At 38.4% G+C, this 15533-nt stretch overlaps 1 protein-coding gene across 8 annotated transcripts in view; it reads right to left on the bottom strand.

Annotated features, from left to right (window-relative positions):
- patj (PATJ crumbs cell polarity complex component) overlaps positions 1-15533 on the bottom strand; it is a 104259-nt gene that overhangs the window by 3928 nt on the left and 84798 nt on the right. For 6 of the 8 annotated variants that reach the window (XM_079890251.1, XM_079890254.1, XM_079890250.1 and 3 more), the window contains exons 34-47: positions 15320-15421; positions 14187-14273; positions 12839-12907; positions 12471-12597; positions 12063-12169; positions 10495-10578; positions 9633-9826; positions 8661-8808; positions 6584-6670; positions 6154-6277; positions 4932-4969; positions 4725-4847; positions 4432-4536; positions 107-210 (exon numbers count right to left, since the gene is read on the bottom strand). In XM_079890251.1, coding sequence (XP_079746377.1) covers positions 107-210; positions 4432-4536; positions 4725-4847; positions 4932-4969; positions 6154-6277; positions 6584-6670; positions 8661-8808; positions 9633-9826; positions 10495-10578; positions 12063-12169; positions 12471-12597; positions 12839-12907; positions 14187-14273; positions 15320-15421 — 1499 coding nt within the window. The remainder of the gene's footprint in view (positions 1-106; positions 211-4431; positions 4537-4724; positions 4848-4931; positions 4970-6153; positions 6278-6583; positions 6671-8660; positions 8809-9632; positions 9827-10494; positions 10579-12062; positions 12170-12470; positions 12598-12838; positions 12908-14186; positions 14274-15319; positions 15422-15533) is intronic. The other 2 variants (XM_079890255.1, XM_079890256.1) reach the window with 1 other exon arrangement.

Raw genomic sequence — 15533 nt, 5'->3', positions numbered from 1 at the left:
TATCACGCAAACACAGGACAAAATCATATGCAATCAGCTGAGACTACTGTAACAGAATGTGTAAAGTCTTGTTGTCATGTGACTGCTGGACGGTGATGTCACTCACTCTGGTTCCACCGGCCGGACCTCTGGGTTGGTGCTGGGGGTGGAGCTACAGGACAGACTCTCCACCTGACTGGCTATGGCACTGATGTTGGTGTCAGCCACCACCTGTCAATCACAGACGGACACCGTCAAACATTACAATTCGATTAATGCCTTAATGTTCTGAAACCCACTGGAGGTGTTTTCTTTCATTCAGACGTGTGTGTGTGTGTGTTTTCACAAATGACTGTCTGCCTGTAGATAACAGAAAACTGCTCTCTATGTTGTGTGTGTTTTGGCACTGAAATGCATCCTAACAGCCCTTTAATGTTCTTCTTGGCGACTGTTGGCGAATGATCGCTTGGGCGCTGTTCATCAAACCTCTGTCTCCTTCATCAGAATCAAAAATGCCTTTTTCTGTCATGTGTCATTTACATTTTCCTCTTCCATTAAACTCTGGGCTTGCTATGAGGGCAGTGGTATATTAATTTGCATATTTAATTAACGGCAAGGCAATTAAAAGTAAAATACACAACAATAAACAAAAGCTAATTAATAAACAAGTCAAAAACAGGAGAGAAACACTCCCAAGTCATCACAGTTGCTATCTCACATACACCTACTGACAGAGAGAGAAAGACAAAGAAATAAGAGAAAAAAAAGAGAAAGAAATGAAAGACAAGTGAAAGAAAGAAGCAGAAATAAATAGAAAGAAAGAGACAGAAAGAAAGAGATAAAAGAGCAAGAAAAGACAGGATGAAAAACGAGATTGAGAAAAAGAAGGCAAAAAAAACAAAAAACGACAAAAAGAAAAGAGAGCAAGAAAAAAAACAAGTGACAAAAGAAGAAAGAGCTAGAAAAAAAGAAAGTGTGAGAAAAGAGGAAAAAAGATTAAAAAAGAATAAAGAAAAAAGAATGATAAAAAAACAAAAAAAAGAGCGGGAAAAAGAAAGAAAGTGATAAAAAAGAAAGATAGAGTAGTTATTGTCCATACAAAACTCTCTGTCACGTTGCTAGGGTGTTTTAGGTGGTTGCTAGGGTGTCGGGGTAAATAGCCAATAAATGACTGATAAATGGCTGAGTTTTTTTTTTTAAACAAGTCCTGTAATTAAAGGAGAACTTGGTAACTTTTTTAACTTAATAAAACTGTCTAGAAATCATTTGGATGGTTAAACAACCTGTTCTGGTGATATTGGTGACTTTCCCTGCTCCCCCCAGCGTTCCCAGGTGGAAAACCAACCTTGCAACTTGGGGACTACCGTCCCGGTAAGACAGAAATTGGAAGTCTCGTGAGAAGCGAGAACGAGAACGAGCGCGAGCGCGAAACACGAATTGCTTTACGGCAATTCGACATAAACACAAGCATGTATGCTGTATTACCAGATTACCCACCTCGGTAGACATAGCTCCACATGATACAGTTCGCTTGCTCCGATCATAACAAACGCACATGAGCAGCGGTAGAGAGGGGGAGGAGGCCGCCGCAAGTGAGTTTTTTACGACCGTGTTGTGAAATATACGCCCCCCCACAGCTGTAGGGGGAGCTCGTGGGGAAAACATGCGACAACAAAAGGGAAAATCAGCGAAGAAGTGACTAGAGTTCGCTAGAGTTGCCGAGTTCTCCTTTAATACCAGGGCTGTTGCCTTATAGTTGGTAGATGTCATTCTGGGTGTTTGCCAGGGTGTTGCTATGGTGTTCTGAGTGGATGCCATGGCACTGCAATGCAATGACATTTCAGAGTGTTCTAAGTAGTATTTACTACGTTACTATGCTATGTGTTGCTCTGCTGCTGCTAAGGTGTTGCTATGCTGTTGCTTTGGGGGTCTGAGTAGTTTTCTCACACTTGTTTGATCCAGCGGAGAAGTTGCAATGTGGTTCCTATGAGGTTTGAGTGTTTTTTAGCACATTGCTATGCATTTGCTAGGTTTTCTGAGGTATTTTAACACACTGCTATGCCACTGCTAAAGTGTCGCAATGCTGTTACAAGGGGGTTTTGGGTAGTTTTTATTGATACTAAGGTGTTGCTATGCAGTTGAAGTGGTTTTCAGCACGTTGCTATGCTTCGAGTTGCTAGTGGGCTTCAGTGGCCCTGTTTACACCTGGTATTAAGATGTGTTTTGGTCGATACATAAAAAAAAAAAAAAAAAAAAAGTATATATATTAAACTACGATACAAACAGCAGACATCTTCCTCCAAAATGCGTTTATGTTTCGTCTAAGCGTTCTGCGGCGCAAGTACTTTATTATATACAAAAATGATTATAAACAGTGGCTTCTCCAACTTTTCTTAGTGATATTTAGCGCCAGTTTATCAGGAAGTAACAATTTTGTTCTCTTCAACTCACTGGATGGAAACGCTGCTTTATTTGCAAATGTTTTATGCGATATTCCCATTTTTCACACAAGTTAAATTCACAACTTTGGATGGAAACATAGGTAATGTGGGAGAGTTTGTGAAAGATAAATACTTCAGCAGGGTGCAACATTAAACTTCTCAAAGAAAAGCACATGATCATGGCCAGAATGGCTTTGCAGGGGCTAAAAATGCTATAAAACAACAAAACAGAATCAAATTGTCTGATTTCTGTGACATGAGTAATAGCATAGGGCATTACATGTGTCCAATTAAACATATAGCAGCCAGAGAGAGAGAGAGAGAGAGAGAGAGAGAGAGAGAGAGAGAGAGAAATGCTCTCTCAAACGAGTGAAGAGGGAATGAATGAGCGAGCGAGAGAGAGTGAGTGTGTATGTGTGTGAGAGAGAGAGAGCTAAACAATAATTGCTCTCTGAGCTGCTGTAATCAGGGCTTTGCAGGCTGGGCTCCCCTGTTTAAAAGCCCTGTGCATTCCTCCTGGAACCGCGCAGATAACGGCACATTTGCATAAAGAACTGGGATTATCTGGCAACCCGCGTGCAACCGCCGCACAGCTGCACACGGCTGATAACAGCCCAGTGACACAGCACCAACCACTCTCACACACACACACACACACAACCGTGAGTCCAAACAAACACACACTCACACATATACACAGCACACTGTCCTTCGATGCACCGACTCCGCTAACACACACTGATAACCGTACAGAACATATACACACGGCGGCTCTGCATAGCAATAACAGCACACAATACAAGCGTGTATACACACATCACTGATACTACATGCAAAAATGCTACAATACACCACTTACAAAAAAAGTACCATGGTAATACCATGGTATTCTTAGATGAGCAATTTTTCTGAACCATGGTATCTGATATCTACCAACAATGCTAACAGTTCTCATATACGAACTCCACGTGCAAACTTAAGGTGCTATTATCAAACTGGCGGTGGGTTACGGGAAATTTCTGGGGATTAAGAAGAAACCCACCAAACAACTCTTAAAACATTTGAAATAAATGTGGGGGATATCGCGCACCACACCAGACGGGTCGGAGGGTCTGTTCAGCGCCAGCGGCTTCTTTAAAGCTCGACTTCAACCCACGGACTGTCTGCCGTGATCCTGTTAACAAGTACACTGTCTTCAAATCACATTACCTAATGTGAGTTCCCTCATTAGCTAGTCAGCGAGCGAGAACGCTGTAGCTAATTTGAATTGTGGGTGCACGACTGGCAGCCTTGGCACTTCGTTAAACTAGCTTATCAAAAACAGTTTAGAAGAAGAGTCAAAGTCAGTACGTAAACTTCTAGCAAATCAAACTAAGTTTCACAAATCAAATCATTTATAACGCAAAGCAAGGGGGCGCTATAGACCATATGTAGCCCCGCTTCTTTTCAGCTCTGCGCTCGTTGTGTTCTGTCTTCCGGTTTGTATTTCCACAGCATGAAGGTAAGATCTTACAGATTTATGAATGAGCCGCTCATTTTAAAATCTTCCCGGTCTACAGACATTTATTCTGCCATCCGCTTCAAACATTACAATACTCATGATAACGTTCGTTATCTCTACAATAAGTAAAATCACTTCATCAGTTAATAACACTTCGACAGCGATGTCATGGAAATATACAGAGCTACCGCAAAAACGGAAGTACAAACACAATATTCTAAACTGTCATATCAGACAATAATTTGAAGAAAATCTTGCTGAGCAAATTAGTTAAAATAAGTTACCGCAACAGTAACGCAAGAAATGCACGTTAAGTACGTACAATGGACCATGCTCTTGCCGAAACAGCAGTGCCTGTTTTTGGCCCAAAAATTTTTCGCCAGAAATTGGTCGATTTGTTTGCCATGGTCTACATCATTAACTAAGCCACTGCAAATAAACGCGAAGAGTTAACATCTGAAAGTTTGAGACATTTAATGAACAAACAGTATTATTGAGTGCAACGTTTACCTGGAGGACGATGGTGCCGTAGGCATTCTTCAGTATATTTACGACGTCTCCGTGAGTCAAGCCATCCAGAGACTGAGAATTGATGCTCACAATCCTGTCACCTACCTAAGAGGGGTACATTAAAGGAAAAATGCTTGAAATTCATTCACATGGATACAAACCCAATCCCCAGCAGTGCCCTTCACACCCAAACCACTGTATAATGCTTAATCATCAACTCTCAGCCTGATTTACACAAGACTAATGTGGAAAGTGAGCAACAGAAAGGAACGGGAAAAGAAAGGATGATGTACTTTCAGGCGATGCGTCTTGGCAGCCACGCCATTGGCCTGGATCATGGCGATGAAGATGGGGATGTCGCCCAGCGGACTACCCTTACCGCCCGCTATACTGACACCCAAAGCGTCGGTGGGACCCTGAGAAAGCGAGACAAAGTCACTGCTGAGGGCGCACTAAAAATTAAACTCCTGAGCACTATATACAGAGGCAAACAATCTTACCCGTGTGATCTCCACTGTCCGAACGCCTGGCTCTATCCCTGGAGGGATAAAATATCAGACACTAACTTTCGGAAAACAACCCTTCAAGAGATTGAAATGTTTTAATCCAATTTCATTAATTAGAAATGTAACTATTATGAGTTCCTAAGAATTTTACTGAGGAACACAACAGTGGTAAAGCTCATGCATTGGTCATGTAGGTTGGAACTAGGGACACAATATATCCAGATAAATTGCCCAAAATACATTAATTTTGGGTCTGACCATAACTAAATCTACTTGGCTGATGTGTGTCAGTTAGTCACTGCCACAATAACCCCAAAAATCATGTTAAATGGGACCACAGGTTTAAAATACATCGGCGAAACAAAGTATGTTTCTATACAAAAGGGTACTGTTGTGGCCAGAAATTGGTTAATTTGTTTGTTACATGTGAATATTTTGGTACCTGAATCCGCAAGAATTTAAAATTAGTAACGAAACCAAAAGTTAAGAAGTGTTATAGGCAACCTATGCAGTGTGCATACCAATATATCTGACAGATTACCAGTATTTTTCAGCCATTTTGTGTTTATCAGCGTTAACTATACCTACTTTGTAGATTTGTACCAGTTCCAGCAACAGGTAAAAGTGTTATGTATTAACTTGCATTATATAAATATTCCCAGACTGAACCCCACAAGTGACCCATGAGCTACCGCTCAATGGCAATAAAAGTGGTTGCTAAAAGATGGCTTAAGGTGCGATCACATTAGAGAAATTTTGGGGCAAAAAAGGGCCATTTTTATTTTTTAAATATAATACAATACATATAATCCTTTTATTGTCAATAGTGTAGTGATGTATGAAGCACAGCTCACAAAGTCATTTAAGTTTCAAACCAAGCAGCTTTCTACCGCATGGGGAAATCTTTCGCCCTCACGCAAAATTCCCAAACACATGGATGTCTAATGACATGACAGCATTTCACCTTTGAAATTTCACACTGAACAACGGTAAATGTGACTGCAACTTTACTTTAAATAGACTAAGAATAAACCATTTCCATTCAAACAACAGAAGAGAACAAATCACAAGCACGCTCTTAACTGTTTATAGAGGCACTCTCTAAGCACCAGCGCTAGCTGTCGACAGATAAGAAACGTGTTGTTTTAAGGCTGATTTATGGCGGTTTTATGGCTGTTTCCTGGTACTTTCAGTGCTAATGTGGTGCGAGAAGTACCTGTGCTTTTATTGTTGGGCTCGCTGATATTTCGGCTGTTGTTGTTGAGGGTTTGAGAAGGGACAGGGGCCACAGCAGGGGGCGTGGGGGTTGGGGTGCTGCTGTTGGCGCTCACGTGGCTCATCTAAAGGAGAAAGAGTTAGCTGAAGGTGCTATCCCATACACAAATATAGAACATACTTATATCATCGCACATTCATACGTCTCGGTTAGTGACATGTGAGTGCATGCTGATGTGCAGACAGACTCCCTTTGCTTTTTCAGGCAATATGGATGAGTAACACACACACACATGCCCACAGCAATACACCGCTGGTTGGCCCGTCCGCTATCATGCACTATCGATTGGGTTAGAGTTCGGCATGCTGGAGTCCTGGTTTATAAGACGTGGCAGGGAAGCCCGACAAGGTGTCGGACGCGGGCTACACACCTGACTTCCCTGGGACGTGCGTCTGGAAGAGATCCAGGAGGCAGCCTTCAGTCGGCCCAGTTCCAACAGCACCTTGCCCCTGGCGCACTGCAGGATCACAGCAGCACACACGTTGACGCACACACATGTTTGGCATTGTGGCCTGTCTTCTTGCTCATATCCTCTCAAACACACTTTCACATACTTTCGAGAACCTTCATATACATGCAAAGACCTGATGCCACAACACAACATCTTGTCTAGAGAGCTTGACTCAAGCCAACCCCATCGAGCTGAATTCCACAGGGAGGGTACAGGGAAATAACACGGGCTCAATGCAACCTCATTCACGCCAATATTTATCACAATTCCACCAACTCCAACAATAATAGACAATATTTTTGTCCTGTTCAGAACAACATTATTATTGAGGCCTTTTCACACACCCAAATGCGACTCCCAAAGTGTTGTAAATGGCATCACAAATGGGCAATTTTACAATGTATTATATATGTATATTTGAATCTCGACACACATCAGAGTTGATGGCCAGTAGAATGGGTAAAGCCTTAGAAACGTGCCGGGAAGGGGGGCTCTATAGCGACACCTTTTGCCAAAAGTATTTATAGTATATATATATATATATATATATATATTTTGTGTGTGTGTGTGTGTGTTTTTACATAAATTTTGTAGTTCAATTAAACATTAATTTAAGAAAAAACATTTTTAATTTACAGATAAACAAGATAATTTTACAGATAAGAAAATGATTTTGCAATTTGGAGGTAATGCTGTTGCTTGACGATGGATTCAATCAGTTCAAATCACTGGGGAACGCTGGAGTGAACCAAGTAAAAGGCCCTTAAAGGAGAACTCCGGTCAATTTTAACATTGAGCTCATTTTATTGTACATTTGGAGTGCTGTCAATACAGAGAACAATTACAAAAATCGGTGTTGCCTACACCGAGTTATTCTATTTTTAAAATTTGCACCCTGTTGACTTCAATGGGGCAAGTACTAAACCTGCTTTTAGCCTCTTAACATCCTTGATGTGTCATTACAAGTGCACAGGTCATGTGAGTGATTCCTTCTGAGTGAACACGAGTGGATCTGACTGCAGTAGATGTGAAAGATATGTATAAAAATGATGTTATTTAAGCCAGCGCAAATACCTGTTTACATCCTGTTTTTCGGTTGGAGTCCAAAGTAGTCGATTGTCGAGTTCACGCGCGTGATCATAGGTAACTAAACCTATGCGCGTGAACTCGGCAATCGACTACTTTGGACTCCAACCGAAAAACAGGATGTAAACAGGTATTTGCGCTGGCTTAAATAACATCATTTTTATACATATTTTTGTTGTTGTTCTCTGTATTGACAGCACTCCAAATGTACAAAAAAAATGAGCTCAATGTTAAAATTGACCGGAGTTCTCCTTTAATTGTTGGTTTACACTTTAATTTCAATCTCTCAAAACTTAGAGAGAGGTTGGGCTGGATATTGTTTAACATCACTTTTAAGCACATTGTTGGGGAAAACTGATATGCTGATATCTAAGCTGACCATTGCAAAAACTGCTATTAACTAATCTGATGCTACGGTTTAAACTGAAAAAAAAAGAAAGACTAGAATACCGTTAAATGAAATGTGTTTTAGTCTGGACACGCACGCGTCTGAACCACATCTAAACAAATGAAATAGGTGGGGTAGATGCCACATTTAATTTGACCTGTAAGCTGTCTCTATATCTATATGGTGTCTACCCTGACCATTATAAATGTAAGATAAATAAGATACAGTGTTTTTATCACTTGAAATGAATTATGTTCTTAACATAACACTTCGGACACCATAACAGCTTCAAGCTCTTTTAAGAGAAATAAACGTTTTTGCGATAAAACCTCTTTGCTGTAAAACAAAATGTTTAAATAAGAATTCAGACATTGTTTATAAACAGCACAGACCTCAACGACCTTCAAATACACAATCAAACGGCGACACCTAGTGGCAGCATCACGCAGCTGCCGCTCCAACTAAATCTGCTCATGTAATCCGGTTTTGGACTTCAGGTTTTAGTATTCAGGCAGAGCTCACCTTGAGAATGGCGGCGACGGTCTCCTGTGAGGCCTGTCTCATGTCCTCTCCATCCACAGACAGGATCTGATCACCCTGCATCAGTCTGCCGTCCAGATCAGCTGCTCCACCCTTCACCACATCTGAGATGAACACACCCTTACCATTTCTGGAGAGAGAGAGAAAAGGAGAAAGAAGAAGTTTAAGGAGACACCCATTCTTGTAGTTTAATTATTTAATATTTTTTAAAGTTATTATTGTATTTTACGGAGCCATGCACGTAACATGGGAAAAAAAAAAAAAAAAAATTATATATATATATATATATATATATATATTGTGGTCACAAATTAAGAATTCGTTCCTACGATTTATTAATTTGCTTCTTCATTTTAGTAAATCATGGCCACACTGAACTAATTTGTTCCCTCATTTTAATTTAACTTAAACAAGGGAACAAATTAGAACAGCATGGCCACGATTTAGTAAATCTAGGGAACAAATTATTATATTGTGTGCATGATTTACTTAAAACGAGGGAATGAATTAGTAAAACATTGTAAAAATGATTGCATAGTGCATTTTGTTTTATTTCTTTTAAAATTATTATTGTATTATGCATTTCTTCCAATTATTTTATTTGAAAATTATAATTGTATTGTGCATTTTATTTTATTATATTATTTGAAAATTCTATTGTGCATTTAATTTTATTTGAAAATTATTCCATTGTGCATTTTGTTTTATTTTATGTTAAAATTATTATTGTACTATTATTTCACTTTAAACTAATAATTGTATTGTGCATTTAATATATTATTTGGACATTATTATAATATTGTGCATTTTTTATTATAGAAAATTATTGTATTGTGCATTGTATTATTTTATTTTAATTAAAAATGATTATTATACTGTGTATTTAATTTCATTTTAAATTATTATTGCATTATTAATTTTATCCTGTCATAAGAAAAACAAGTGCGTCCTCACCTCTTCCCGACGATGCTCAGGCCCAGGCCTCTGCCAGTTCTCTTCTGGAGTTCAACTTGGAACAAGTCGAGGTTCTCCTCATCCCTGTATTGCGCCTCGTCACGCAGGACAGTCAACCGCACTTTCGACGGTGTTTGCCGTAGAGCAGCGATTGCATCTTCATGAGCGACGCTGCGCAGGTCCACTCCATTTACCTGCAGGGGGCAGATATCTGGTTATTTCTGGTTTAATCAGAATCATATAGAAATGGAAGACCAAGTTGAGCACATTGCATTGTGGGATGTAGTACTGTGTACAGCATGCTCTGAGAAATATTGTTACTGTAAATCTGTAAAATTAAAAAAAAAAATTAAATCAGTTTTGGTAACTGAAATATAAATTATAAATATTAGATAAAAAAAAAAAAAAACTAAATTACAAATGTTGCATTGGCAAGTAACTGAAATAAATGTTTAAGTACTAAAATGACTAAAACCGCAATAAAATTTAAGCTATATATTATTATTAATATATTATTTATAGTTATTTAAAACTTACATTTAAATTAAAATGAAATCTGAAAATATAAAAAATAAAAACTATTTCAAAATATTAATAAACACTATAAAAGTAGCCTGTATATAATATAAAATAACACTTGTAAAACAATACTAAGTATAGTTGTGTGCTATTCAGCATGTCCAGATGATGGCGCTATTGTCTAAGTTAACCACAGATCTAATTATTGCAAACGTTCCTAGCCACCAAGCCTCGAACCAACATCAAATTTCCATTTTGCTCAAGGCAGACCAGCTGTCAGTGACATTACAGAGGGCGTCCCACTAGGCAAACTTGCAACACGCTCTCACTAGCATAAACAAACCTCGAGAATCTGATCTCCGGCCCAGAGTCGACCGTCCCGCGCTGCTGCCCCCTCCTCATACACTTCATGAATCACTATGGCATCCTGAAAAGATGAGAGAAATATGTGTGAAGAGGAGGAATATGGTTAAAAAAAATAAAAGAAAGAAACGACGGGTTCCTATCACATCTTCCTTAAAGGGACAGTTCACAGATTATCAGTAATATCTCTAATATACCACTAGTATACTAATATTTTTGGTAGTAAACATTTGGTCCATTCATTGCACAAAATTCATAAGACTTGTAATATAGCGAACGAGACATGGATTTTAGATTAATTTTTTGAAGCTTGAAAGCTTCAATCACTATCTATTGCAATTTAATGGAAAAGAGCAACCGGCAAAGCATCTCCTCCTCATCTCCACAGTAGAAAGAAAGTGGTATGGTGTGTGAGGGGGTGTGTGATTTCTGCTCCCCATCACCTATAAAATCCTTTTTTATAAAAACAGATTTTTTCCTGCTGAAAACCCGTGGAGCTTGAGGGCTGGTTTTGTTGACTCATGGAAGCCTTTGACAGCTAAACTACCCCACAGAGCAGGAGCGCTGCAGAATTATGATGGGGATGTGGCAGTTTGCTGATAAAAGCCTGAGGCGCTGCGGAGAAAGTCAGGGCAGGCGAAAAGCTCCCGCTGTGACCTGCCTGTTCTGATGCAGCCCTGCAGCCCACCGGAGAGAATGAGACCGGTCACAAACACACACCCTCCTGATACTTTGACCAGACCCACATGGAAGCTGTGCCTGCAGACAGCTGTATCGGCAGTTGAACAAACCAATTAACAGATAATCTAGGGTTCATAATATATATATATATATATATATATATATATATATATATATATGGAAACACTTTTGTTTTCTGTCTAAGCATACACACTGTTCACAATAGCAAATGCATCATTCTATCAGAAAACTACCTAGCAAAACGACCAAAATCGAATTGTTATTGGTATTTTCAGCTAGTTTTCTTTAAGGATAACAAGCGACAAGTCTGGACCATAAAAAGTGTCTCGAGACATTTTGAACACGCCACCCTGGGTATACAGCCCAAAATCTAGGTAAAAAAAAAAAGAAGAAGAAAAAAAAAATCTATGTTGTATTGATCTCAGATTGACTTCTTGATGAATGTCCATCAATTAAAGGTGCTGTATGCAATTTCAGTCGCTTTTTACGCCAAACAGAAAAAAACTAAACAGAGAAATGTTAAACAAAAAATACAGAAAAAAAATAAAAATAAATACTAAAAACAAGACAAAAAACTAAAACAAACCAGGAAAACAAAACAAAAGACAAAATAAAAGCACAAAAAGACAACAGGTATAAACAAAAAACAAAACAAATACAACAGACACAACAAATGCAAAAGAAAAAACAAACAAAATAGAAAAACCAAAAACAAATACAAAAGACAAAACAAGCCACAAAAACAATAAAAAAATCAAGCAAAAATAAAAAATAAAGATACATACACATAAAAACAAAACTCTATATTTCGAAAGCAGTTTAAACATTTTCCTTCTGATACCGTACCAGCTGGGTATCTTTGCCGCCGACTATACTAAGACCCAGTCCAGACCGGCCTTTAGAAATCTCAATAACCGTCTCTTGTCCTGGAACTATGGGACACGTGGCAGGGTCTGAAACAGAGAAAGAGAGATAAAGATGATGATGCAACTGCTTCATGTTCTGTGCTTTAAAAATGCTCAATGCTCAAAGCGAAAAAGAAAATCAATTCCTCTTTGGAAAAACAACAACTGCCAGTGATCAAAGAGGCCGAGGCCAATCCACACGGCAGTGCTGTTGTTTTCATTTCATATTTACCTTAACATGGATTTAGGCACCACAGATTGAAGCACAAAATTAAAAAAGGCCATAAAAACATAATTAACGTAACACAACATGTTTTCAATACTATTTGTGACGCTCGGCATGTTTCACCTTTGCTGCAGTCCTCAAAGTCAGGGCTGGTTCCGGAGACTGGCACGGATGATCCGGAGGACGTGACCTCCAGAGAACCTGCTGAGGGCTTGGTGGAATTCCTCTGGATTTTTGGAAGACTGGTGATCTGAGGACGGTCCAGGACAAGGACCAGTCGGCAGGAACACAGAAAGAGAGACAGAGGTTAGACTGTTTACTAACAGTGTTCCACATGGATGCCTTGTTTTGTCTGGGCAGAGCTTTCATGTCTTGGCACCCGTTTCGAGAAGAAAGAATCTCATCCAGCTTTCATACAAGTCATAAAAAAGTTAAATGTGCTGCAAATGCAGTTTTGTGTCGAACGAACCCACGTAAATAAACAAACACACCTGCTCTACATGTGGCTTGGGCGGCTGTTCACTTGGAGACTCCAATATTTTCTCTGCGGATTTTAGCTTCTGAAATGATTAATAGACCTTAATTAGTTTTATCACTCAATATAATAGGCTACACAACCAACATTTAATGGAACGATTATGAAACATTCATGGCACCTTTTGATACCCGAGTAAACGATGGAAATGTATTAGCAATACAATAAGTTTCTTAAACAATAGTACGCTAAATTTTTTTCTAATGACTTCACTATGTTGCGTGTTTAACCTGTCTGTTATCTTGGAAATGAATGTGTTTATTTAGCATCCCCCCATTTTCCATTAATACAAAGGCGTTCAAAGGCCTTCAAAGGCCAAAGTGAAAATCTGACATTCAAAATGTAATTTAATTGAATGATATAAATTCAACTTTTTTTTTTTAAATAATTGAAAAAAAAATAAATAAAAAAATAATTATATATATTATAAAGGTTTTTTTTATTATATACATACATACTGTATATACATATTATACAAACATTTCCAATTTCCATACAATTTCAATACCACAGCGAAAACTACTAGCCTAACTAATATGAATTTAAAACATTATTAAAGACAAGTAAACAGTCAGTAATTAAATAAGAACAGATAATCAAATAATAAGCAAAAGCACAAATAAATACAATATAACAAAGATACAAATGAAATAAACTGTGGTTAATTAAAAAATGTTCAGGTTTTTCAGGTAGGTCTGACAGGAGTTTTCAGGTACAGAAATTTAATAAAGAAAAGCTAAGTAACACTGCATAGTCTTCACTGTACAAATTAAGCATCCTTATTAATTAATCCTTATTAAATGTACAAAAGTTATTCAAACAAGACCACTGAGTGATTTTTTCTTTGTCCTTTGTTGTTTGATTAACATTAAAAACAAAGACAGCAGCAGCAATATTAGGATGCTGTCACTTTAAGACCGAATGCATGAATCAAATATACTGATACTGTACACATGCATTTACTTTCTCAACGGTTTACGTTAATTTAAGACATAAACGACTGTTTACTAGGATACCCGCTGTTTTCTTACATAATTTTGTGTGAATTTTAATATATATAAATGTATATTTATTATATATTAGGCCCTAAATTTACATTGATTAATATAAATTTATTTAAAACAAATATAAATAAATATGATAAATTATACATTTAAAAAACAGATAAATAAATAAATCTGGGAATTTAATGCATACAGAAAATTGGCATAGTATACTGAGCACATTATACATTTTGCCAAAACAGTAAAAGTAAGATAGTATGCCATTCTGATTATCTGGTTGAGATCTAACCGGTTCCTCACCTTTAAGGATGACTCTCCATCTCTGAGACTATTCTGTGTCTCATCTCTCTGCGTGGGGCTCGCGGTCGGTGCCACGTTGAGTTCATCCTGTATGAGGAGTCAAGCAAACAGGTAAAACAAAGTGTCAGGCCTAGATGCTCCCCACAGAGCTTCAACTAGGGCAAAACTGCAGTCGCTGCCTCCATCTAGGACAGAGTAAAGCTAGAGGCAGCTAGATGACAATGAGCTGCTGTTTAGAGCCAAGCGTCCCCGAGGTGGGTTCGACTGTTTGTTTACCGGAACAAATCCGCATTTAAGTCTGCAATAGCTGGTTAGAGCTCAGACTGACAATGAGGGGAGATGGGATAGACTTGTAAAACGCTGTGTCAACAGTCAGTCATTATTGTTTTCATAATGATGGCAATAGGTTGCCACGTACTTGCATCATATCTTTTGAAAAGTCAGAAACACTGGCTTAAAAGCATGGCAGACTGCAATAAAACCGTTATATAAGACTTTTATTTTATTCACTACAATTTTATTGAACTCCATATGAGACTATATACCCCTATTATGCTTTTTCAGATATTATCTTTCATGTAGTGTGTAAAAAAACTGTTTGTGAATGTAAAAGGTCTGCAAAGTTTCAAAGATCAAAGTTATTGTCCCCCCCCAAAAGAAAGAACAAATTCTGAACTGCCTGAAACGAGACGTCAATAATCCCACTCTTATTTCCTCTACATAGGTTTGAAACATTTTTGCATAATGCCCACCTATGATTTTCATTGGCTAACCATGAATAACGTCTAATTTGACCCGCCCTCAAACACTGTAGGTTCTTGTTGTCTACATTGAGAAGATGCTGTTTTCTGCACTGCGAGAGCAAATCCACACTGCATCCACTTCCAAAGGATAAGGATCAGATCGATGATGTAAAACCTACGCTATCGTTACTGTTTGTATCAAGCCTCCAGAGCTGAAATTAAGATATGGTAATGTACATGTCATTTCCGACCAACAGACCAATCACAAAAAATGGGGCCTTCTGACCAATCTGAGCAGAGTAGGCTCTCAGAAAGGAGGGGTTTAGAGTTAATCCATGGCCTCTGACCTTTACACAGAAGATTGAGGGTGTTGATTTGTTGAGGACTCACCTTGGTTATAAGCGGTTTCGGTGGGCTTATGCTCAGAGGGAGGCTTTCGGGTAACTGTGGCTTCTCTGTTACAACTGGAACAGCTGGCGTATTTTGATGAGTCTGAAACAACAGTTTAAATAATAAAACTCGTTGCTTGACGTGGTTAGGACAAAAAATAGACTTACAGAGAAGATACTCTTTAAATACTGATACTAACAATGTCAAATGTTTT

Source organism: Squalius cephalus, assembly GCF_949319135.1.
Source record: "Squalius cephalus genome assembly, chromosome: 13".
In the NCBI taxonomy this organism is placed as follows: domain Eukaryota; kingdom Metazoa; phylum Chordata; class Actinopteri; order Cypriniformes; family Leuciscidae; genus Squalius; species Squalius cephalus.
The sequence above is the reverse complement of the archived record's forward strand: the minus strand, read 5'-3'. Positions and strand labels throughout refer to the sequence as shown.